The sequence below is a fragment of the Apodemus sylvaticus genome, chromosome 16 (assembly GCF_947179515.1).
Source record: "Apodemus sylvaticus chromosome 16, mApoSyl1.1, whole genome shotgun sequence".
In the NCBI taxonomy this organism is placed as follows: domain Eukaryota; kingdom Metazoa; phylum Chordata; class Mammalia; order Rodentia; family Muridae; genus Apodemus; species Apodemus sylvaticus.
Window position 1 is genome coordinate 14,894,861 of NC_067487.1, and position 27,232 is coordinate 14,922,092.

Below are 27,232 nucleotides of genomic sequence, written 5' to 3' on the forward strand. Positions count from 1 at the left end.
GGACGTCAAAAAGCCCTCTTGGACTTAGGAACTATATATTCTAATGAGCCCAACAAAATAGGCTAATTCAAGCCTTTATCATCTGTACAATTGAGATTTAACAGTCAATGCCACTGCGTATTATTATGCAAGTTGTGTACAATACAAACCGACCATGAATGTTAGCCCCACTTCAATAAACCTTGAGTTCCTTCCTAACCTGTCTATAGACATAACCTTAATTGTCTAACCAAAATCTGTGGTCATTCTACTCAAGCTACTATCTTCATTCCCCATCCTGGATCAATGCTATACACCCAAATATTGGCTTCCCACTGGCACTCTTAGCCCAATTAAAGTCCATTTCTGTCTAGCCATCAAGAAGCAAGGATGATACTTAATATAAGTGAGACCACGCCTTTTGTTCCAGGCCAAAAATCCCTAAAACACCCAGAACTACAGCCCAGACTTTCAATCATAAGAACTGGAATTCAGTTCTTAAGAACCCACATAAACAAGGCAGTGCACCTGTGATTCCAGCCTCAGACAATGGAGGCAGGCAATCGTCACAGCAAGCTGACCAGAGATATTAGTCATATTGGTGAGCACTGGGTTTGACTCATAGACCCTGACTCAAGGAATAAGATCAGGGAGTGATCGAAGATGATTGTTGATATCAACCTTAGGTCTCCATTTGCACATGTACACATGGATTCATGTACATAAAAACAAATGAAAAAATAAAACAAAAGAATAAGTGTACTCTAGAGCCATCTAGCAAGGGGGAAGATAAAAGAGCTATACCTTCATGTCACTGAAGTTCTTTTTGTACATGTCCCGCTTCTGGAAGAGGGCAGCTGCAAATGGTGACACAGGTAGACCCATCTGGGACATGCACTGTGTTTCTCTAAATAAGATTAATATTTGAGGGTCAAAGTTCACAAACAACTCTCCTGTGCCTGGAGCCTTCACCAATAAAGAAGCCTCAAGACCTGTGTGAATTTCTTCAATCTGTGGGAAGAAGTCAACATTATTACTACAAGAGTGTAATGTACACACCACAGTATCTGACACAACCATTTCTGGGATTTAGCAAACACTTATTCAGTATTCTCCCATGGATTTGACCGTGCTAAAACCCAGACAATGGAGTCACCTACTGGTCTACTAAATCCCTCTCAAAAGACAGCCTTAAGGTGATATTGCATAGTCAACTGAATATATTCATTTTTCAGACTCACACATGATATATAGGTAGACACTGCAGTAGCCTAGGTGATTTCAAAAGGTTAAATTTTAAAAGTTCTGACACAAAATACCCAGGAAATTTTGGACACTATAAAAAGACCAAACCTAAGGAATAGAAGAAGGAAGACTCCCAGCATAACAGCCCAAAGAAAATATTTTCAACAAAAATCATAGAAGAAAAATTCCCTAACCTAAAGAAAGAGATGCCTATAAATAGAAAGTGTATAAGCTTATAGTCTATAAGCTACGAGAAGTTTACAGAACACCAAATAGATTGGTCTTAAAAGATATTTAGCACTTTATGCCTAATCAGTTATATTTCCTAAGAAAAGTTATACAAGCCCAGCTTTTTCTTTATTTAGAAATTCAATGGTCACAGATAAAGAACTATTATTGTTACTGATCTACAAAGAAACACAAGTACTGGTGGGCTACATCTTTTTTCACTATTAATACAACCAAATAAAGCTTAAGACATCTTCAACAGACATACTTATATTTGCTAACACATTCAAAATCTTATTCTCTCTCTCTGTCAGTATGTATGTGTCTATATGTTTGTATGTATATCTTTGTGTGTGTTTTCATGTCTGTGTGTATATATATCTGTGTATGTCTGAGTATGTGTATGTGTATCTTTGTATGTGTGTGTATCTGTGAGTGTGTGTGTCTTGAGTGTGTATTTGTGTAAATGTCTACGAGCATGTATGAGTGTGTGGTGTGGATAGGTACCTGTGTGTGTATGTTTGTGTGTCTGCGTGTGATGTATATGTGTGTGTTCAAATGTCTATGAATGTGTGTGTGTGTGTGTGTGTGTGTGTGTGTGTGTGTGTGTGTTTACTGGGGATAAAACCCAATGTCTCATGCTTGCCAAGCAAATTCTCTACCACTAAGCTATACCCTAACCAGAATCTTACTGAATTTTTAAAGGGGTAAAGAGAAGAAACCCTGACAGAGTGGTGAAATGTTGTGTGACTTTCTCACTTAGGAGATTACAAATTAAACAATGAGCTTCTACTACCTAGCTTATTACTTTTTCAGTACTAATAAGTATTTTTTTTCATGGCTACATTATATACTTTGATTTATTAAATTCAACCAAACTAATTTATAAAATATCCCTGTCCAATGCAAGAACAGGATTTCCTCTGTTTGAATGGTTGAAACTACTTAAGAAACATGCATTCAGGAATTCACCTGCTGAAGCCAGGCCCTGTGGTAGATGACCTCAAACTCCAAGAGGACCTTGGCTATCCTGTTATAGCTTCGGATCACAGGTTTGGCCTCCGTGGTCCTCAGCACAGAGGGATGCTGCTGGAAGAGTTGCATTGGCTGCTCCAGCCTGTGGAACAGCTGCCGGGCCCACAAGATCTTCCCAGCTATGGGGGGCTGGTTGCGAGACAAGGGAGGATCACACTTCTGTTTGGTGTACAGCTTAGAAATCATGTCGATGTCAGTCCCAAAATTCTGAAAAATTATTTGGTATTTTTCCTCAATACCAAGGTTAGGTATATTCAATCTGAAACACACACACACACACACAAAAGAAAAAGCACAAAGATTTGAATTAATGAGAAATATATTTCTACATATATATATATATGTACACATAAATCTTATTTAATAATATTAATTTAAAAACAGTTCAAGTGAAAGCAATGCAGTACTTGTGCAGTGTTTTAAGGAGCTAAATTAGTATCAACCTGTACAAGGCAAAACCACTAACCTGGGAAGAATTACGTCAAATTATTCAGACATTAGGCAGGATTACTATGGGTGGCGGCAGCCTACTTCAAAGCTAAGAGTATTCTCTACAGGCAGAGATGAAGCAAATCCCTAATCCTTCCAGGGATTAATCCTCTTCAGCCTCTGAAAACTTAAAACTTGTGACCTTGTGACTCAGACTGTAGAGAGAGGCTTTTCTTCACATTATAATTCCAAGTTATAATAAGAGTTATAATTACAATAAAAGATAAGCTATAAAAGGAAGCTAAACTGCGCTGGAATCATCCCAAGTGAAGAAGGCAGAACTTGGGAAGTTATTTCAAACCTTTACCTTTCGAATTTCTTCAGTGTGCTCAGAGCTTGCCTGGTGCTTGGAATCTTTTCGAATGTGACGTCCATGAACCTCTGCAGCTCAATCTGAAAACAGAACAGAACTCTATAATAAACAATGAACTAGCGCTAAAATTATTTTGGGGGGGGGGAAACAGGGTCATCCTATGAGACCCAGGCTACACTCAAATTTACATCCCTGCTGCCTCCACCTCCAAGGGTTGAGATTCAAAATATGTGTCACAGTATGGAGAAACAGTGAGGATTTTCTACTTATCAACCCAAGACAAGAGATCCACATTCTTCACACCTCTTCTAAAGCATGGGAAATTATAACAGAAAATTAGTGAGCGTAAAAGGAAAATAAGTGTCCAGAAGGCAGAGAGACCAAGCTGTCCTGAGAACCTCTAAGACTTTTACTATTAATCGAATTTGTGCCTTAAAAGATTGCATTAAAAATAAGCATAATATGTTTGTTACTCATCTACTATTCAATTTGGATTATGATTTTAAATATAAATGTTATCAAACTCGGAAAAAACATTGTACTGCTTCTTACATTAAAATGGCACATTCACTCAGCAGGTAGAATCACTTAACGTTTCTCTGAAGTCACCTGGGCAGTTGGTTTCACAACACTGCCCCTCCTGTGCCAGCACAGACCTAAGTCAGGACAGGACCGCAGCCTTCCACCCCTTACCAGCAGAGTTCTCATCCCAATCATTCCTGGGTCCCCTGAAACTCCACATTCTTTCTTCATAAACCCCACCTCCATTCCTTATCCCTTAGGTCCCTCAGCCTGCCTCCCCCATCCAGAGCCTTGGGGACTTGGGCATTATAGAGACGCAGGTTTTATAGAGACGCAGTTGAATAGAGACACAGGTTGAACTCAAGATAGTGGATTTGTTTAAAAGACAAAGTGAAAAAAATATTAGTTAAGGTAAAAAGACACAGAAAGGGATGAAGAGGTCAGAAGTCAACTGACCAGTAAGCCAAACTCAGAATCGAGTTATTTTTAAGATAGAAGACGAGAGGGACCTATGTTGAGCTTTAAATACGTGTATGTGCAGGCATGTAGATATGCACACACATGTATATGAGCAAGTAAATGGACTCAGCAGATTGTGTATATACATAAATGCATGCATACATACATACATATCTATAAACAATAGGTTAAAAATTCGAGAGGGAAGGGGAAACCAAATGATGGTACTTTAGTATGACATTCTTTTTAAAATAAACCTCTCCATTTAAACAAAGAAGAAAAATAAGAAGGCAGGACCTAGAGCATGTAAGCGTGTAACTAATCTCTAATGCCAGGCTCCGGAACATTCGCATAGCTCTCTCTGCACTCTGCACTGTGGGAAGACCCGTGCCTCTTCTCTCTCTCTCTCTCTCTCTCTCTCTCTCTCTCTCTCTCTCTCCCACCTCAGTCTCGGGGAATTACCCACATCAGTCACAGCCTCCAGTTCTCAACCCCAGACACACAGGAAGACAGTGTTATCTCCTCCCAGGTTCACATCCTGTCCTGTGAGGGAGAACAGTGATCAAGTTCTATGGCTGTGTTGTAGGCCTGCCCCAGCCCCCGGAAGTTTCTATCGGACCTTCTTTTTACCTTTGAATTCTCATTTTAGACACAAGATCAGAATATTGTTCATTTTTTTGTCATCATTTCCCCTCCTCCCTCACTTTTTGATGCTACACCCACTCTTCCTCTTTGTTTCTGAGGCTAAGACCATTTCTCTTCTCTAAGTCATGCGCGTTCACATTTAGAGCATGCCAGTGTGAGCAGTGAGGGCAAACCCACTCTCAAGGGTCTATCTTTCTCCTTCCACCATCCGCAGTGTGGAAGCCTGACACGTCACCGCACACAGTAAGGGACTGCTGGGTTGGATGGTTGGTTGCTTGCTGTTTTTGAATAACTCTACATTTTCTTATTAAGGAATTGAGACAAAATAGGATCCCTCCCTCCACCTGCTCAGCATCTATCTACATCCACGGAAGAGCTGCAGGCGTGTGGTTACTCTCTCTAGAGAGGCACATACTTGCAAGTGTGAATTAGAGCGCTTCTGTTCCCCCTGAGTAAGGAGAGCACGGACGGCGCCCACACTCTAGGATTATCCTATTAAATCAACTCACAGACGTCAAAGAAAAGTGTCTGGGACTGTCTGATATCTCCCTCTACCTTGTACTCGCTCCTCCAAAAACACCTCAGAGCATTTGCCCTCCATTTGCACACATTTAGTTCAAACGATAAATTTCAGGAAGAAGGAAACAGAATGGCCATTTTATTTACGTTCTTGCTTCAGGAGGAAGTGTGTGTGTGTGTGTGTATGCATATTCATATATGTGTGTGCATATTCACACATGTAGATGCATATGCATACATGTATGCGCATGTTTGTACATGTATATGCATGCCCACGCATGTATGTCCATGCTCATACGTGTATGCACATATTTGTACATGTATGTGCATAATCATACATGTATATGCATGTTCATACATGTATACATCTTCATACATGTATGTGCATGTTCGTACATGTATATGCAGATCCATGTGTATGCAGATGCAAATACAAACTCGGATTGTTGTGAGTGTAATGCATGCCAGATTAGTATTTGCATGTGAAAAAGCAAAGGGTGACTTTTTGGTATTGTGTGTCAGTAACAATCCACCTTTTGTGGAGACAGAATCTCTCACTGGCTTTAAATTCACCAAGTAAGTGAGATTACTGGCTAGAGGGTCCCAAGGATCCTCCTGCCCCCATCCACACTGCTGAGTTTACAAGGCTACGCCACCACACCTAGCTTTAAATGTATAGAGATAGAGAGATAGATACATAGATATCAGTTCTGGGGCTCACTTGCAGGTGTTCATGCCTGCAAGGAAGGCACTTCACAGACTGTGCTGTCTCCACATCCCGATCTTATTCCTATAAAGAAAACTGTCCTACATCTCCTAAGGGTGAAAGAATTCTGCATCTTAATGTGGCAGAGAACTTCCAAGTTGTCTCCCAGCTCAGCTTCCCTGGCTCCCGCTTCCTAATAACAAAGATCCTTCTTGATTAGCCCCAGGTGTGCCATCTGCCCTTTATTAATCACATGACCCCCACAACTGATACGCTCTAAAGCTGTCACCCAAACCCTTTCCCCATGAACCTGGAGCTGGACTGCTTCTGGGATGTGTTCTCAGATGCTGACAAAGGCCATGCTGCCCAGGAAGGCTGAACGTCTGGATGGCTGGTCCGTACTGAATAAGGACGATAGGAAAGAAAGCAACAGAGCAAGAGGGGCCCCGGCACCACGGTCTTCAAGACCAGCTACAGTGCTGCCTTTGGAATCTGCATAGCTGGCCAGTTACGTTACCTCTGATGATGATCATTAACCCTACAGTAACAAAGGGGATTGCCCACCACAGCCTAATGGAGCTACAGGATGTTTCAACAGAGGATGAAAGTTAATCACCTAAGAACTAAGACAGAAGATGTACAGAAGTCTGTGATTGCGAATCATTAGCCAAAGTTGTATTTATGATGCTTTAATCTAGGGAACGAGGAGCCTTAGTTAGTCATCTGAAATCACAAAACGCAGGCTGAGATTGCCGCCGCCGGACCCCCTGTGATGAAGATGCCTCTGCCTTTCAGATCGGGAATGATGAGCAGGGTAACACAGAAAGGATGAAGAAAGCGTGTGACTGTCAACAGGGAATTTACTATGCAACTTACATGAAGCTCATTAACCCGCTTGCAAAACTCCTCATAATCTTGGTCAAAATCCATTTTCCGTTGATCTAAGAAGTCATACTCCTTCTTCTTTATAGCAGCAACAGTGTCCTGAAATAGATGGGAGATACAGTCTTTCATTTTCCTTTCAGTACTCAGAACATGGAGGATTTAAATGCAGGACATGGTAAAATGATTCCCTCAAAGCTGCCTGTTTAAAGGAAACCGTATCTTCTACCTCTTGTTGACTGGTGCTATTTGTTTTGCACCCAGCAAAATTCTGCCATCCATCATGAGAGGAATCATCCAGGAATCATCTCATCACATGGTTATACAGTTTATTTGGACAAATATATACAATTAAAACCACGTGTGAAAATAAACAGGTGGTTTCTCAAAGGTTTCATGTAGTAATCACATCTGAAATAAGCAAGAAGAAGAAGAAGAAGAAGAAGAAGAAGAAGAAGAAGAAGAAGAAGAAGAAGAAGAAGAAGAAGAAGAAGAAGAAGAAGAAGCAGCCCAGAGTTGAATTTAATAAAACGTCATTTTTGTTGAAGGGCTTAAATGATCTTAAAGAATAAATAAACAAGATTTTAACAAAATAAAAACCAGATAATAAGAAAATGGGGGAGCTAGGATACCCACAGAAGAGATGTAACCCCCAAATCAAACGCTTTAAATGAACTGTAGAACACACTCTGCCGCTTTCAAATGCTCTAGAATTAATTACTTTTGCTCTCCTGTACACCTACAGTTTGTGTCTAGGAAGGTATAAATTAAGCGAGTCATCTCCTTGAAAACACTATTATCAGAAGTTCTATTTGCTCAGAATGATGAGCAGTAATGATTTGTGATCATTCTTAACCAGGTACTAAGCCGTTCTCAAACTCAGAGCCCCACACTATTGACAAAGCATGCAATTTTTATGAAGCGTATCGGGCCTCTTTCCACGATCTCCTCTTCAAAGTCATTTCTGCTTAGGCATCAATCATTCAAACCTCTCAATACACAAAAAATGCACAAGCTATTCAACTTCTGGAATTAAGTCTACTAGTGAAAACAAGGTATTCTTTCTTGCTGTTCCCATGTGAACAAGAGTATTGACATATGGAGACTGTGAGCATGCATGTAGTATGTGATATGTTTGAGAAAAATGTGGAGAAGCTGCATTAATTAACTTTTTCAGCACATATTCTTTTTAATTCATTTTATTAATTTTTTTAAGAATTTCATTCAGCATGCTATTACTTTTAATAGCTACATACCTCCCTCTCCCACTTCCAACTCCTTCCATGCTCCCTCTTACTCCCTCTGAAATTCATGATCTTGTCATCTGAAATTATTATTATGAAATATATGATGTATAGGTAGCATATGTAATATGTACTTATATGCATATATATGCATGCATGTGTATGTATACGCAGATGTATGTATATAAATGTATATCTGTGTATATATGTACATATGTATTATGTATATACATGCATATACATGTATACATGTATGTATATATGTGAATACATGTATATGTGTGCCTATACATGTATGTACATGTATATATGTGTGTATATATGTATATATGTATATGTATATATCTGTATCTACATGTTTGTGTGTATATGCATATACATGTATGCATACGTATGTATGGATGTGTTATAGATGTGTATATGCATACACATGTATGTATATGTGTTATGTGAATGTATATGTGTATGCATATATGTGTATATATATGTATGTATATGTATATGTATATGTATATGTATATGTATATGTATATGTATATGTATATCACACACACACCTAGAAAGTCTATTTAGTGTTGTTCATGTATACCTATGTTTAGGGCTGACCACCTAGAACTGGGTAACCCATCAGGGGCCTCATCCCTGGGGCAGACTGATTTTCTTCCTCCCAGCAACCATTGATTGCCTGTAGCTCTTCAAATGAAAGTATGACCTTGTCAAGTCTCCCTTATCCACACAGGCATTGCCGACTGGCATGGTCATCATGTGGGGCTTGTGTAGGCAACCACATTGTGGAGACTGCATAGATGCAATATCCTTGTTATGTCTAAAAGACACAGGGGTAAACACCTGGCCCTCTGGCCCTTACAGTCTTTCCCAACCTCTTCCTCTGAGCCTCAGCTGTGGGGATTGTGTTTGGATGTTCCAGCTGGGGTTGGAAACCCAATGATTCCTCATTCGATGGCTTATATACACAGGTGTGTTTGATAGGCGTGCATGGGAGTGCACATCTGTGCTCATCACAGCCCGCCCCTGGCAGTCAGAGAACAACCCTCGAGAATCTTTCTATCTTTCTACTGTGTGTTCTAAGGATCAAACCTGGGTTGTCAGGCTTGCAAGGCAGCCATTCCACTGGCTCTACATATACCATTAACAAGTGTACAAACAAAACGTATACAGATACTTAAATGTCATTCCAATCTTGGTGTCAAATAGTGTCTGAGATACAGTGTGGTCTTCACCAACTATTTTTGCATGACTAAAGTAAGAAAAAGGGAATATGGAAATCTCCATACAAGGGGATGAGGAGAAACGAAGTGCAGACAATGGCCGTGGGTATCAAAGAGTATACAAAGCTACATGGTTTTCTAGTTTTAATTTCGGAGGGGGCTATTGTGGTCTTGGTGGTGAGTAAGGACATAAAACACATTTAATACCGGAGGCATAAAATTGAAGTGAAGCTTCGCAGCTCTAAGTCACATTCCAGTTCTAATTGTGTATAAGTTCATTAAGACTTTGGATCTGGTTAATTTTGGTGTGTTGTGATTATATTTATTTATAAGATTTTTATAGTAAAATGTATTTTTTAGAAATTAATTTTCAGAGTGGTTTTACTAGCTTGCAATCCCACCAACAATGGAGAAGTGTTCCTTTTTCCCCACATTCTCTCCAACATATGCTGTCCCCTAAGTTTTTCATCTGAGCCATTCTGACTGGTGTGAAGTAGAATTTCAGTGTTGTTTTGATTTGCATTTCCCTAATAACTAAGGATGCTGAGCATTTCTTTTGGTGTGTTAGAGCCATTTGAGTTTCCTCAGTTGAGAATTCCCTGTTTAGCTCTGTACCCCATTTTTAATAGGGTTATTTAATTCTCTGGAGACTAACTTCATGAGTTCTTTGTATATATCAGATATTAGCCCTCTATCTGATGTAGAGTTAGTAAAGATCTTTTCCCAATTTGTTGGTTGTCGTTTTGTCCTATTGACTGTGTCCTTTGCCTTACAGAAGCTTTGCAGTTTTATGAGGTCCCATTTGTCAGTTTGGCAAGTCCTCAGAAAATTAGACATAGTACTACCTGAGGACCCAGCTATACCACTCCTGCGCATATACCCAGAAGATGCTCCTACATGTAATAAGGACACATGCTCCACTATGTTTATAGCTGCCTTATTTATAATAGCCAGAAGCTGGAAAAAAAACAGATGTCCTGACAAAGCAGGAAGGGCCATCAGCGGTGGAACCAAGGCGACACAGGGTCCAGTTAGGCCCTGCGCCCACGACCACTGACCTTCGCTGACCAGCCGGGCAGCAAGCAACTGCGGTTCTGCGGAGCCTTTCGCTGCACGGAAGCCACTTCAGAACTCGGCTTCCCGCCAGTCAGGAGAGACTCACCTCCATCTTGATCCCGGGCTCCAGAGATCGGTCAGACTGAGGTACACAAACATAATCCTAGGCCCAACACCGCAGGGGTCTGAGCCAGACAGGCGTTGGCCTGCACCCAGGCCCTGGGCTGTTCGAGTGGCCATCGGGGCGCCAACCCAGCCAGGAGTTTTTTTTGCCCCGGCCGGCGCACGCGCCGCCATTTTGCCTACAGGAGCCAGAGTGCTCGGGAGGGCGGAGACTGCTAACAAGCGTAGCCTGAGGCTAACAAAACGGGGGTCTAGGCCCCAAAAGGCACAGGACTGACCCCAAGAACTGGGCGGCTTGGTGGGCCATCTGTGTGTCAACCCGCCCAGGAGGTTATTAGCACAACAGACTCTCCCGGTGCTTTCGGGGAGCGCGGACGCGCACGCCCGCCATCCGGGTCACCTGGCGGACCCAAATAACAGTCATAGCCCTAGGGAAACTTTGCTCGGACCTTGGCCTCCCAGGCGTTTGCCTGGACTCAGGGCCCGGGCGACAAGGCTAACCTAGTGTGCGCCAGCCCGGTTGGGGAAATCGGCTGCCCAGCGGAGTGAGCGGAGCACAGGGGAGGTCACAGCAACATTCACCTTCGGAGCTCCCTGGGGGTGCACACGGGTTCCGCCTGGTCCACAGACACAATCTGGGGCAAGGCCTCAGGCAGAAGCCCCCAGCTCAACTCTCTCTGCTTCAGATCAGCCTGGGTGGCTGCCACATCTCCAGGTCCCTCAAGAGGCTAGTGGGGGCTTCCGGGCGGCCAGCTGGGAGAAGTCGGTGTGCTCCAATAATTCCTGCGGGCCCCAGCGGGAGCCTTCAGGTGCCTGCTTCGGGATCTGAACAGCCTGGACAACAGCACCCTGTCTACAGGCAGTGCAGAGTGTAAGCTGTGCACCAGAGGCCAACGGGGAAGGGGCAGCTTGCACTGGTGAGTCCAGCACTGACAAGACCAAGTAACACCAGTGAGAGCTAGATGGCAAAAGGCAAACGCAGGAACGTCACTAACAGAAATCAAGGCAATATGGCAACATCTGAACCAAATTCTCCTCTACCAGCAAGTCCTGGATACCCCATCACACCAGTAAAACAAGATTTGGATTTAAAATCACTGGTCATGATGCTGGTACAGGAACACATGAAGGACATTCAGGAGAAAATGGATCAAAAGTTATAAGCCCTTGCAAGGGAAACACAAAAATCATTGAAAGAAATCCAGGAGAATACAAAAGCCAACAAGGAGGAAATGCAAAAAACACTTAAAGAAATACAGGAGAACTTTGGTCAACAGGCTGAGGTCATGAAAGACGAAACACAAAAATCTCTTAAAGAAATACAGGAGAACTTTGGTCAACAGGCTGAGGTCATGAAAGAAAAAACACAAAAATCTCTTAAAGAATTACAGGAAAGCACAAACAAGCAAGTGAAGGAGCTAAGCAAAACCATCCAGGATCTAAAATCAGAAGTAGAAACAACTAAGAAAACTCAAAAGGAGACAACTTTGGAGATAGAAAGCCTTGGGAAGAAATCAGGGGACAGAGATGCAAATATCAACAACAGAATACAAGAAATAGAAGAAAGAATCTCAGATGCTGAAGATTCCATAGAAACCATGGACTCAACAGTTAAAGAAAATGCAAAATGCAAAAAGCTTGTAACCCAAAATATCCAGGAAATCCAGGACACAATGAGAAGACCAAACCTAAGGATTATAGGCATAGATGAGAGTGAAGATTTACAACTTAAAGGGCCAGCAAATATCTTCAATAAAATTATGGAAGAAAACTTCCCTAACCTAAAGAGAGAGATGCCCATGAATATACAAGAAGCCTACAGAACTCCAAACAGACTGGACCAGAACAGAAATACTTCCCGTCACATAATAATCAAAACACCAAATGTTCTAAACAAAGAAAGAATATTAAAGGCAGTAAGAGAAAAAGGCCAAGTAACATATAAAGGAAGACCTATCAGAATCACAGCAGACTTTTCACCTGAGACTATGAAGGCTAGAAGGTCCTGGGCAGATCTCATGCAAACTCTAAGAGAACACAAATGCCAACCAAAACTACTATATCCAGCAAAACTCTCAATCACCATAGATGGAGAAACTAAGATATTTCACGACAAAACCAAGTTCACCCAATATCTATCCACAAACCCAGCCCTAAAAAGGATAATAGGAGGACAACACCAATACAAGGAGGGAAACTTCACCCTGAAAAAAGCAAGATAGTAACCTTTCATCAAACCCAAAGGAAGTTAAGCAATCAAATTTAAAAAATAACGTCAAAAATGATAGGAAGTAACAATCACTATTCCTTAATATCTCTTAATATCAATGGACTCAATGCCCCAATAAAAAGACACAGACTAACTGACTGGATATGTAAACAGGACCCTACATTTTGCTGCTTACAGGAAACACACCTCAGGGTCAAAGACAAACACTACCTTAGAGTAAAAGGCTGGAAGACAATTTTACAAGCAAATGGTCTCAGGAAACAAGCTGGAGTAGCCATTTTAATATCAGATAAAATTGACTTTCAACCCAAAGTCATCAAAAGAGACTCTGAGGGACACTTCTTGCTGGTCAAAGGAAAAATACAACAAGAAGAACTCTCAATCCTGAACATCTATGCTCCAAATGCAAGGGCACCCTCTTTCATAAAAGAAACTTTATTAAAACTCAAAGCACACGTTGCACCTAACACAATAATTGTGGGTGACTTCAACACTGCACTTTCCTCAATGGACCGATCAGGAAAACAGAAACTAAACAAGGACACAATGAAACTAATTGAAGCTTTGGACCAATTAGATTTAACTGATATATATAGAACATTCTATCCTAAAACAAAAGAATATACCTTTTTTTCAGCACCTCATGGTACCTTCTCCAAAATCGACCATATAATTGGTCACAAGACAGACCTCAACAAATATAAGAAGATAGAACTAATCCCATGCCTCCTATCTGATCACTATGGAATAAAGGTGGTCTTCAATAGCAACAGAAACAACAGAAAACCCACATACACGTGGAAATTGAACAATACTCTACTCAATGACACCTTGGTCAAGGAAGAAATAAAGAAAGAAATTAAAGACTTTTTAGAACACAATGAAAATGAAAACACAACATACCCAAATCTATGGGACACAATGAAAGCAGTGCTAAGAGGAAAACTCATAGCCCTGAGTGCCTCCAAAAAGAAAATGGAGAGAGCATACATTACCAACTTAATGACACACCTGAAAGCCCTAGAACAAAAAGAAGCTATTTCACCCAGGAGGAGTAGAAGGCAGGAAATCATCAAACTCAGGGCCTAAATCAATCAAGTAGAAACAAAGAGAACCATACAAAAAATCAACAAAACCAGGAGCTGGTTCTTTGAGAAAATCAACAAGATAGATAAACCCTTAGCCAGACTGACCAAAGGGCACAGAGAAAGTATCCAAATTAACAAACTTAGAAATGAAAAGGGAGACATAACAACGGAAACTGAGGAAATCCAAAAAATCATCAGATCCTACTACAAGAGCCTGTACTCAACACAACTGGAGAATCTGGAGGAAATGGACAATTTCCTTGACAGATACCAAATACCAAAATTAAATCAGGACCAACTAGACCATCGAAACAGTCCCATAAAGCCTAAAGAAATAGAAGGAGTCATAGAAAATCTTCCAACCAAAAAAAGCACAGGACCAGATGGTTTCAGTGCAGAATTCTACCACACCTTCAAAGAAGAGTTAACACCAATACTCTTCAAACTATTCCACAAAATAGAAACAGAAGGAACACTACCCAATTCCTTCTACGAAGCCACAATTACACTGATACCAAAGCCACACAAAGATCCAACAAAGAAAGAGAACTTCAGACCAATTTCCCTTATGAACATCGATGCAAAAATACTCAATAAAATTCTTGCCAACCGAATCCAAGAACACATCAAAACAATCATCCACCATGATCAAGTAGGCTTTATCCCGGGAATGCAGGGTTGGTTCAATATACGGAAATCCATCAATACAATCCACTACATAAACAAACTCAAAGAACAAAACCACATGGTCATTTCATTGGATGCTGAAAAAGCATTTGACAAAATTCAGCATCCTTTCATGCTTAAAGTCTTGGAGAGAACAGGAATTCAAGGCCCATACCTAAACATACTAAAAGCAATATACAGCAAACCGGTAGCCAGCATCAAACTAAACGGAGAGAAACTTGAAGCAATCCCACTGAAATCAGGGACCAGACAAGGCTGCCCCCTTTCTCCTTATCTTTTCAATATTGTACTTGAGGTACTAGCTCGGGCAATTCGACAACATAAGGAGGTCAAAGGGATACAAATTAGAAAGGAGGAAGTCAAACTATCATTATTTGCAGACGACATGATCGTCTACCTAAGTGACCCAAAGAACTCCACTAGAGAGCTCCTACAGCTGATAAACAACTTCAGCAAAGTGGCAGGTTACAAAATCAACTCAAGCAAATCAGTGGCCTTCCTATACTCAAAGGATAAGCAGACTGAGAAAGAAATTAGGGAAATGACCCCCTTCACAATAGCCACAAACAGTATAAAGTATCTTGGGGTGACTCTTACCAAACATGCGAAAGATCTGTATGACAAGAACTTCAAGACTCTGAAGAAGGAAATGGAAGAAGACCTCAAAAAATGGGAAAACCTCCCATGCTCATGGATCGGTAGAATCAATATAGTTAAAATGGCCATTTTGCCTAAAGCACTATACAGATTCAATGCAATACCCATCAAAATCCCAACTCAATTCTTCACAGAGTTAGAAAGAGCAATTATCAAATTCATCTGGAACAACAAAAAACCCAGGATAGCTAAAACTATTCTCAGCAACAAAAGAAAATCTGGGGGAATCAGTATCCCTGACCTCAAGCAATACTACAGAGCAATAGTGTTAAAAACTGCATGGTATTGGTACAGTGACAGGCAGGAGGATCAATGGAACAGGATTGAAGATCCAGAAATGAACCCACACACCTATGGCCACTTGATCCTCGACAAAGAGGCTGAAAACATCCAATGGAAAAAAGATAGCCTTTTCAACAAATGGTGCTGGTTCAACTGGAGGTCAGCATGCAGAAGAATGCGAATTGATCCATCCTTGTCTCCTTGTACTAAACTCAAATCCAAATGGATCAAGGACCTCCACATAAAGCCAGACACTCTGAAGCTAATAGAAAAGAAACTGGGGAAGACCCTTGAGGACATCGGTACAGGGAGAAAGTTTCTGAACAGAACACCAATAGCGTATGCTCTAAGAGCAAGAATCGACAAATGGGACCTCATAAGGTTACAGAGTTTCTGTAAGGCAAAGGACACCATCAAGAGGACAGATCGGCAACCAACAAATTGGGAAAAGATCTTCACCAATCCTACATCAGATAGAGGGCTAATATCCAATATATATAAAGAACTCAAGAAGTTAGACTCCAGAAAACCGAACAACCCTATTAAAAAATGGGGTACAGAGTTAAACAAAGAATTCTCACCTGAAGAACTTCGGATGGCGGAGAAGCATCTTAAAAAATGCTCAACTTCATTAGTCATTAGGGAAATGCAAATCAAAACAACCCTAAGATTTCATCTTACACCAGTCAGAATGGCTAAGATTAAAAATTCAGGAGACAGCAGGTGTTGGAGAGGGTGCGGAGAAAGAGGAACACTCCTCCACTGCTGGTGGGGTTGCAAATTGGTACAACCACTCTGGAAAGCAGTCTGGCGGTTCCTCCGAAAACTGGGCACCTCACTTCCAGAAGATCCTGCTATACCACTCCTGGGCATATACCCAGAGGATTCCCCACCATGTAATAAGGATACATGCTCTACTATGTTCATAGCAGCCCTATTTATAATTGCCAGATGCTGGAAAGAACCCAGGTATCCCTCAACAGAAGAGTGGATACAAAAAATGTGGTATATCTACACAATGGAGTACTATTCAGCCATTAGAAACAATGAATTCATGAAATTCTTAGGCAAATGGATGGAGCTAGAGAACATCATACTAAGTGAGGTAACCCAGACTCAAAAGGTGAATCATGGTATGCACTCACTAATAAGTGGTTATTAACCTAGAAAACTGGAATACCCAAAACATAATCCACACATCAAATGAGATACAAGAAGAAAGCAGGAGTGGTCCCTGGTTCTGGAAAGACTCAGTGAAACAGTATTTGGCAAAACCAGAACGGGGAACTGGGAAGGGGTGGGAGGGAGGACAGGGGAAGAGAAGGGGGCTTACAGGACTTTCGGGGAGTGGGGGGGGGCTAGAAAAGGGGAAATCATTTGAAATGTAAATAAATTATATCGAATAAAAAAAAATTAAAAAAAAAAAAAAAAAAGATGTCCTTCAACAGAGGAATGGATACAGAAACTGTGGTATATATACATAATGGAGTACTATTCAGCTATTAAAAACAATGAATTAATGAAATTCTTAGGCAAATGGATGGAACTAGAAAGTGTCATCCTGAGAGAGGCAACCCAATCACAAAAGAACATACATGGTATGCACTCACTAATAAGTGGATGTTAGCCCAAAAGCTCAAAAGAAACAAGTTACAATTCACCCAGCACAGGAATCACAAGAAGGAGGACTTAAGTAAGGGTACTTTGGTTCCTCTGAGAAAGGGAACAAAATATTCACAGGAGTAATAACGGAGACAATGTGTGGAGCAGAGACTGAAGTAAAGGCCACCCAGAGACTGCCCTCCCTGGGGATTCATCCTATAAACAGTCACCAAACCCGACACTACTATGGATGATAAGAAGTATATACCAAAAGGAGCATGCCATGGTTGTCTCCAGAGGGGCCCTGCTAGAGCCTTACAAATATAGAAGCAGATGCTAGCAGCCAACCATTGGACTGGGCATGGGGTCTCCAATGGAGGAGTTGGAAGGTGGTCTGGAGGAGCTGAAGGGGTTTATAGCCCCACGGGAAGAACAATGATTTCGGACTCTCAGGGACTAAACCTTCAACCAAGGGGTACACATCGTTCCAGCCAAAAAAACATGGCAGAGGAATGCCTTGTTGGGCATCAATGGGAGGAGTGGTCCTTGGTCAGGTAAAGGCTCAATAGAGGCCCCAACAAAGGGAAATTGAGTGGGGATGGGAATGGGTCAAGTGGAGGAGCATATACATGGAGGCAGGGGGTGGGAGGAGGGGTTGGGGGGTCTTTGGGGAGGGGGGAAATCAGGGAAGGTTTTACCATTGGCAATGTAAATGAAGATGATAGTCAATAAAAAAGAAAAAGAAAGGGAAAAAAGAAAATAATTTTCAAAAGGAAACATTTTAACCGTTCTTTTTTGTTTCTAATGAAAATGCTTTTTCTTAAAGATGACTAACTTGAAGCTATTGGGACTTTGTCCTTGTAACCTCACACCTGGGAAGAGTGGAGTTATGCAATTCTCAAATAGATCCAACTGCCTTATTAGAAAAGAATGCAGACATGTTTTATATTATGTATTTATGATTTGTCTAAGCATTACCGTTCTATAAAATATTTAAAGTTATGGCAGTGATGGGAAGTCATATTTAAATGCATAATACCTGGTACTTAGCCGCCATGTCTTCCAACCCCTCTATTTTGGAATCCTGCAGGACTGAGTACGTCTTGAATGTACTGAAGATGTCCATTATCTTGTCCAGACGTCGGTGGAAAGTTTCAAATTTTCCAAAAATATACATTTCACTAAACTCAAATTGTTTTTCACTTAGATTTTGCTTAAGTTTTTGTTTTGTCTCCTGAAAGCAGCGCTGGTATCCCTGACAGTCAAGAGCAAAGAATATAAGGAAAGTGGGACTCTTGGAAGCAAAACCTGTGTTTAACCCTTAGCTTGGAAGGGACGGGGGGGGGGGGGGGGACGAGAGGGAGAGAGGAAGGGAGGGAGGGAGGAAGAAAGGGGAAGAGAGAGAGAAAGGAAGGGAGAGAGAAGGGAGGAAGGGAGGGAGAGAAAGAGAACAAGGGAAAGAGGAAGGGAAGGGAGGGAGGGGAGAAGCAGGATAAGGAAGGAGGGAGGAGCAGGATAAGGAGGGAGGGAAGAGCAGGGGAAGGGAGAGAGGGAAACAGAGGAAGGAAGGGAGGGAAACAGAGGAAGGGAGGGAGGACTAGGGGAGGGAAGAAGAAGCAAGGGGAAGGAGAGAGGGAGGAAAAGGAGGAGGGAGGGAGGGAAAGAGGAAGAGAGGAACAAGGGGAGGGAGAGAGGAAGGGAGGGAGGAAGGAGCAGGAGGAGGAGAGAAGGAGGAACAGGAGGAGGGAGGGAAAAAGAACTTCTATTTCTCAAGTGAAGGTGGTGGCAAAATTAGACTGAGAACCCCATAAATGTATTCCTTTCTATTTAGCCATCAATCTGAAACATTCTTTCCCCATCCAACAAAGTACTACTTTAGTGCAATTCAAACCTGTGTCTTGTCCTCTCCTCCTTGGTCCCACTATCTTAGTAACAGAATCACCTGATTCTGCCTCCTCACCGGTCTATATGATACTTAGAACTATCTAAGATTAGTTCCCAATGTATCCAGAACTTTAGTAGAACAAAGGAATGAACTTATCAACACTCAACTTTCTCAGTAGTCAAGTTATCTTGTAAAAAGAAAATAACCACTATTCTGTTTAGCAACCAAAAAAGTGTCATTGTCGAATGATTTGCTATGGTCCCAGAAATGTAACACAAAGAAGAAGAACAGGGCCACACTGCTGAGCCCTAATACTGTTACCTGTTTGAGTTTAATCGCTGCTGCTATTTTTTGCATAACCATATCCTGAGGCTGGCTCCAGATGGTGGCAGTGCCATTGTTGGTAATATGGGCTTTACATGCAGATATCATCTGATTTGTCACCTGGAATTTTCCCAAAAATAAATAAATAAATAACATCAGGTACATAAAACGCTTGTGAATGACTCTGAATGAAGCCCTCCAGTCTTCTTCCTCTCAGAATCCAGTCTGTGATCTTCATCTTTGGCTTCCCTTTTCCCTCTCAGTCTGATCATCCCTAACCCTCTGATACAGTCAAAACCCACAGTTAGGATTGCGGTTGACAACCCACAATGATGGAGGAAGGGTCATTGTCTTCAGTAATGAAGCCAGTTCCTCAGTGCAGAAAATGACTCCCAAGACACAAAGTAAAATTACAAGACTTGAAATTAGGATGGGGATTTTATAGGAGGAAGTAGGGATTGGTGGGGATGGAGAGGTGAATGTGACCCAAAGCTCTTACATGTGCATAGACTGTCAAAGAACAGATTTTTTTATTCGATATATTTTTTATTACATTTCAAATGATTTCCCCTTTCCTGGCTCCCCATTCCCCAAAAGTCCCATAACTGGGCACGTCACTTCCGGAGGACCCTGCTATATCACTCCTGGGCATATACCCAGAGGATTCCCCAGCATGTAATAAGGATACATGCTCCACTATGTTCATAGCAACCCTATTTATAATAGCCAGAAGCTGGAAAGAACCCAGGTATCCCTCAACGGAGGAATGGATACAAAAACAAAATGTTGTATATTTACACAAAGAACAGATTTTAAAGTGATCTGTGAAACCAGAGTTGGACACACTGTGAAAGATCAACCATGGGGTTCACACATTTATGCAAAAAAATGAAGATCTTAACCAACCAAAGGATTGGCTCCCCTGTCTAACAACCACGAGGATTTCCTTTGCAGGTCCCCTTCCATAATGTCTACCTCATAGTTAACTAGCACTGTGTAAAATGCAGTGAAAATATCAGAAAAAGAACACTGGAGAAACGTGGATAAAGCTAATGTAGGAAGTCGCTGATATTATACTTACCCCTCCAAACGTCAAAATATCTCCTTCAAAACTTTCCTTATTGTTTGTCAATAAATCAACAGTATAACTAAGTGTCTGTACAGCATAAAAGGGATGGTAGCAATCAGGTCAAGAAGTGAGAGTAGGGCTGGAGAGATGGCTCAGCAGTTAAGAACACTTCTTGTTCTTAACGAGTACCCAGGTTAGATTCCCAGCATCCACATAACTAAAAACCATCTGGAACGCCATGTCCAAGGGACCCAATACCCTCTTCTCGCATATTCAGACACTGAGCATGCACATGGCACACAGATATCATATATGCAAGCTAAACTTCCATGCAAATGAAATAAAAATAAATAAATCTTAAATGTAAGGGTAGAAGCCAGGCGGTGGTGGTGCACGCCTTTAATCCCAGTACTTGAGAGGCAGAGGCAGGCAGATTTCTGAGTTTGAGGCCAGCCTGGTCTACAGAGTGAGTTCCAGGACAGCCAGGACTACACAGAGAAACCCTGTCTCCAAAACAAACCAAAAAAAAAAAAAAGTAAGGGTAGATACTGAGCAATATTAGCCGTATCTTCAAGCCTGTTGGTTTTAGGAGTCTATTGTGTGTGGGGAGTTGGATCAATATATAATTTCTTCTCTTATACTACCTGAAAAAGTCTGTTACAAAAGTTTCTGATCATTTGGTAGTTTCACAAGCACGTACAAATCATATGCACAAAATATCAATTAATCATACAAATAGGCTTTTGTGTCTCATTTACCCAGGGAATATCCCCCTCTAACCCCAAATACCTACAAGTCGGAGTACGATCGTACAGGTGTAAATGTCATTGTGGTTTGAGGTAGGATCATTTTAATTAGTCAGAAAAATCCTCCTGTCTTCATCTTTGAAGTACAGGGCTTACAGCCATGAACCACCAAAACTGGCTTAACAACATTTTTCATGATTAAAACTTACACAATAGAAAATAATAGCAAGCTAAAAGTCACACAGAAAATTTTTGAAAAGAATATTAGTTTTAATATATAAAATAATAGAATATTTATTGTAGCCGTTACTTTAGGAAGGTTTTGCTTTGTTTGCTAAAAACACACATGCCACATGAAATTAATTCTATATCCATAATATAGAATTTAATTCTTTATCCATAAGTTCTCCAAAATATAAAGAGCACAGATACTTGATCAAGCCAAGTTAATAGATTTTTATTATCCAAAAATTGGCCTTTGGCAGTAAGGTGTCCACAAACTCTCTTCTGCTCACTCACCTTCACAAACAAAGATGTGATCTTCTCAGAGGTGTTATAGTAGTGAGAGATGCTGTATATCATCTTAATTGCATTTATAAGTGTAGGAATAGCATCTATCATAGTTATCTAGAAGAGATTCCAGAAGTTTTCAGTGGAAAATATCAAATTATGCAAAATCCTGATTATGAGAGCCTAATCATTTTATTTTAATTAAAATAAAGTCTAATATTATTAACAAAAATATCTTAAATAATACCTGTTTACACAGAAATATTTTATAAACAATCATTTTTATTATTTTAGTCATAGGTGATGAGTCAAAATTTATTTCAGTACAAAGGGCTTACTGTTCATGACAATGAGGTTATGCTAACTGTTGTATTTGTAATGTATGTAGACAGATATTTCTGAAAGCCAATGACTTTGGAATGTAAGCCAATGACTTTCCCCATAATTCTTTGAGGTAAATTCTAGCCCATCAGCTTCAACACTGAATGGGAAATGTAATATAATATAATTTTTAAATATACAACATCAAAATAGATGATGATGAAGATAGATGATGGATAATTGATAGACAATTGGTAGATAAATATAAGATACATACTAAAAAGTAGATGAAAGAGAGAGAGATAATAGATGGATAATAGATGGATAGATGATAGAAAATAGATGATTGATAGGTCATCAATAGATGATACATAGATATAAATAAATAATAGATGATACATAGATGATTGATAGATAATCAATAGATGATACATAATTGATAGATAGATAGATAAATAGATAGATAGAGACATAAGATATAAACAAAGCTATGTGAATGTTTCTTTTTTTTAGAATATGAGATTTCTGAGACATTTCCAGCAAACTGTCAGCTAAAATTCAGCACTCCATTCTGCTAGTGCAGAAAGGGTCACTGGTGGACTATGGGGGCAGAAACCTTAACTCACAGGGTCACTGCTGTACAGAGGGTCACAGCATTTCTCCAGGGTATACAAATACTTGACATTGTCCTTCGCTTCATTGGCTGCATCAGTGATCCTAATGTCCGTATCCCGCCAAACCTAAGCACAACACAGAAGACCAATGTTCACACACTCCTCCCAGATGATTACAAAATAAGAGCTACCGAGTCTCACTCAGATTCCGCCCCCCCCTCACATCTCCACTGGCTTCCTGCCTCCCGCAGTTAAAATAATGAATCTTAGAAAAGTATAACAGCTGACCAACGTCTTTAACTGGAAGGCTAATTCCCAGTATCCAAAGTCATGTGACAAATATTACCCAGTCTTAAAAGATTTCTGTACTGGTAAAAGAACACCTTTCTGTTCCTAATTGCTTGGTGGAGTTGGGGATGGAGATCTCTCTTACATACTTCAAATCTTCAAATCGTGGAAAAATGGCTACGAACCTTCAGAAGCTTGGACTTGGCCGCAGCAAGCACCGCCAGCACGGCCTTCACATCGGGGCTTTTCAACTGATCTAAAAGGTAATTAAATTTGGAGAGCCTTTTTTTCCAGTGCTCCAACTCTGCTCGGGGCCCAACATCATCTGCTTCCTTCCGCAGCTGATTGTTCTCAGCAAGGATCTGTAGAGGCAGGGGAGGAACAGTGGTATGAGATCAAGGGTTTGAAAGCCCAGTGTGAGCCAAAAACAAAACAAAGCAAAACAACGAAAAACCAAAACAAAGCAGGTAGGAACAGAGAAAGGACACTGTGTGAATCCTGTATTTTATTCAGTTCCATGACTCTAGTGATGGACTCTGAGTAACCCAATGCGCACCTTTATTTTTTTTCCAGTTGACTTTCACTAACAGTGACTTAGGTGACATCTTTGAATGAGCTCCGGATGCCATGAATATATGCAGTTTCCTTGCCTGTTCTTTAGATGCATAAACTGAAGCAACACAACCTCAAGAGATGTCATACCCTAAGCAGGGTGATTTTATATGTACATATTGTTTGGATGGAAGAGTCACCTCCATTTAGAACTTTCCCAAAACTTTTGAAGGATGTTTTTTTTTTTTTTAATTTATGTATATAGGTGTGTTTGTGGGGGAGGGTTGCAAATCAATGCAGGCTCCTTTGGAAGTCAGAGAGGGACGTTGGATTCCCTGGAGCAGGAGTTCCAGATAGTTCTACATCGCTTGATGTGAATGCTAAAGACTGAACTCAAGACCTCTGCAAAAGCAGCAAATGTTCTTAGGCACTAAGAGCCCTCTGCGTGTGTGTGTGTGTGTGTGTGTGTGTGTGTGTGTGTGTGTGTGTGTGAAGCTCTCAGTTGAAGGTCACAATAAATTAGGGACCTACTTCTGCAGAAGTTTTCTCAAGAAGAATCAGCAAAGTGTAGCCTTCTGGTCACTCAGTTCACGTACTTCTGCAGAAGTTTTCTCAAGAAGAATCAGCAAAGTATAGCCTTCTGGTTACTCAGTTCACAAAATCACCTGTTTCTACTTCCTCTTTAGAACACTATTCTTCCTTAATAATGACCATAAATAAGTGATCTTCTTCCTTAATAATAGTCATATGTAGAAATCACACTGAAGCGCCCTTCTTTATTAGAGTGTGTGTGATATGATGCAGGGACAGTGAGAATACCAGGATAGAATTCTTCCATCGGCTGCAACTCCAGTGATGTGGTCTCTGAAATGACCAGGGGATTCTGGGAGTTACCTGCTCCGTCTGTTTGATCCACACTCTCATGCAACATTCTACTTTTTCCACAGTCTCTGGGTTACTAGCGAGAGCCAAGTAGTCCATGGGTTCCTTCAGAGATTTTAGTTCAACTATGTCACATTTTTGAAGGTTCACCTAATTGAAATTAAGATCACAATAATAAGAAAATGTTTTAAAATGCCAATATACACTTTTTGGTCAATTTGGGTCTAGTTGGAACTCAACAAAATCTCAACATCTTTATTACCTTGATCATTCAAAGTGATTATTGAAAGGGCCATGACTAATAATGATAAGAATAATAATACCTTCTTTTCTCTATGTCTTTTTTTTTCTTTATGTCTTTTCTACAAAAGATTCTAAGGTCATATCTGGAGGGATATTAGGGAGGATATATCATGAAACTAATAAAATAATTAGAATATTCACCAAGTGATAACACCACAGAGAAAGAGTCCTGAAGGAATTAGCATGAGCAGTGGAAGGGGGTAATTCTGTCTATTACTGAATTCCTTCTTCGGAACTAATAAGAGGAAGAGATCCCCATGCCTTCATGGTTAGAAAATGCAATTGCAAATGCTTGGATAGAGTTTAGAGGGCACCAACCCACAAAGAAGCACACTTGACAGGTCAAGTCGCAATGTCCCTCTCTGTTTCTATGACTACAAGTCATATTTGCCAAGCTTACTATTAAAAGTCATTTTAGTCATAGGCTAAACTACCATACTCAACTCCCTCCAGGCCTATTAATTCCCCTTTCCTTCTTCCGCCCCTTGTGTATTTCTCATCCACCCCATCCTGTCCCTTCCTATTTAATACACACACACAAATACACACACACACACACAGCAGCATACACATGCATACTATACACACACACATATGTACACAGCAACATACACATGCATACTATACACACACATACACACATGCCCACACATACACACCACTGTAGCTCCAAGCCCCTTTTTATTTTAGGATATGCATCAATGTCACAAGTATTCTGTGCTCCATCTGACAAACTGATTAAATTCTCATGTTACTATAAACCAGCGACTTTCAACCTATGGGTCACAAACTCTTTGGGAGGTCAAACAACCCTTTTACAGAAGTTGTATATCAGATACCCTGCATATCAGATGTTTACATTATAATTCATAACAGTAGAAAGTTACAATTATGGAGTAGCGACTTCATAATTTTATGGTGGGGGAGGGGTTACCACAACATGTGGAACTATATTAAAGGGCCACAGCATTAGAAAGGTTGAGAACCACTGCTATAAACATTCTTATAGACCGCAAATGCATGAAGCCATGCACACTGTGTTTAAATCAGGCCGCAGTCACATCCTAAGACAATGCTAAACTTACCCACAGATACTTTCAAGACTTCCATCATGGTAGAATACAGGCTGTGTGAGAAAAGCATCTCCCTAATATTTTGTGTTTTTAATGAGCTCCCTCTTACCTTCTCCTTCAGACTTTCCTGTGCGCCTGACAAGATGCCCACGAAGCCTTCCAGAGAGCTCAGGAACTCCTGTCGAATGCTGGATGCATCTTGCAGCCCCTCCAGCTCGCCCCAGCCGTGGCTTGAGGCCCTGAGAGCAGGGAGGAAGATGTCTGAGAGCAGACGCCTCACGCTGTTCAACAGGCCCCCATCTGCCGTGTCTAACGTGTTAAAGCTCACCTCCTGCAAGACAGGTTCATCACCCTGTACCCCCAAAATCAGCCCGGATCGCAGCATAGCAAAGAAGTCCCTGAACATGTAAACTAACCAGATAGCAAGCAAATTGCTTTTTTTTTTATACCCTGTTTGAAAATGATACTTTTGTACTAGTCCAAATTATACCCCTCTAAATAAAAAAAATGAAATAAATTGGATGCTAGATGTTTACCGGTTTATTTTGCTACAGGAAAATAATATAGTCACACAACCTCTGACAGATAGGGAACAGCTATATGGGAGCACTTTGCTTTACACAGAACATAAATTTCTATAGCCACTTTTAGAAATCTTGTCATTAAGTAAATAATTTTGGTGGGAGACTCTTTTGGAAAGAAAAAAGCTCCCTCTGTACACAGACACGATGTTTTATGGATATTTTATTAATAAGCTAAATAGCAATTCCTCATTATCAAAAGAGAAGAAGGCGATATCTTAATTGCCTGTCTTAATTCCAAACAAACAAACAAATAAAAGGGGGTTTTCTTGCTATTTATTTATTTATTTATTTATTTATACATGTGTCCTGGGGATTAAAATGAGAATCTTGCCTACACAAAGCAAGCACTGGGCCACTAGACTAAAGCCCCAGCCCCTGAAGGCAGCCTTAGATACTTTAAATAGCCTGTGCTTGTCTCCACATGACAGGGTGTTCACGAGCAGGGCATGTGATTTGGAGATCTGGGATAAATGGCTGTCTCCCTACCCGGTGGATGTTCTCAGCTGTAATGGCTTTGGATGGGTCAGACCTGATGAAGAACACGCATGCTCCCATCAGAGCAACATCTTTTCCTTCGGTCACGAACACCTTGGGCTTTTTCGTCTTTCCGGAGACAGGATTCACCCCTCCCGAGGAGCCAAACTGCCCTACAAACACAAAACCATTTTAGTTTCACAAATGTTCCTTGTGGTGTACAGGGCTGCCACTTAGGATGAAGATTCCTTCTGGAAATTCCTATGGCTGACTCGCCCACGTGCTTCCCACAGACCCATCTCTTAGATAATCTCTAGTCTCATCCTGAAAGAGATCTAAGAGGGTCTGCTGGGTACCAGATCACAGGGCAGTGAGAGAGACTGGGGC

At 40.9% G+C, this 27,232-nt stretch overlaps 1 protein-coding gene across 1 annotated transcript in view; it reads right to left on the reverse strand.

Annotated features, from left to right (window-relative positions):
- Dnah5 (dynein axonemal heavy chain 5) overlaps nt 1-27,232 on the reverse strand; it is a 251,296-nt gene that overhangs the window by 213,773 nt on the left and 10,291 nt on the right. Inside the window, exons 4-15 of the mRNA XM_052160127.1 lie at nt 26,858-27,018; nt 25,897-26,118; nt 24,424-24,561; nt 23,163-23,339; nt 22,702-22,815; nt 21,764-21,871; nt 19,427-19,549; nt 18,260-18,475; nt 7,017-7,124; nt 3,284-3,369; nt 2,425-2,746; nt 784-990 (exon numbers count right to left, since the gene is read on the reverse strand). Coding sequence (XP_052016087.1) covers nt 784-990; nt 2,425-2,746; nt 3,284-3,369; nt 7,017-7,124; nt 18,260-18,475; nt 19,427-19,549; nt 21,764-21,871; nt 22,702-22,815; nt 23,163-23,339; nt 24,424-24,561; nt 25,897-26,118; nt 26,858-27,018 — 1,982 coding nt within the window. The remainder of the gene's footprint in view (nt 1-783; nt 991-2,424; nt 2,747-3,283; nt 3,370-7,016; nt 7,125-18,259; nt 18,476-19,426; nt 19,550-21,763; nt 21,872-22,701; nt 22,816-23,162; nt 23,340-24,423; nt 24,562-25,896; nt 26,119-26,857; nt 27,019-27,232) is intronic.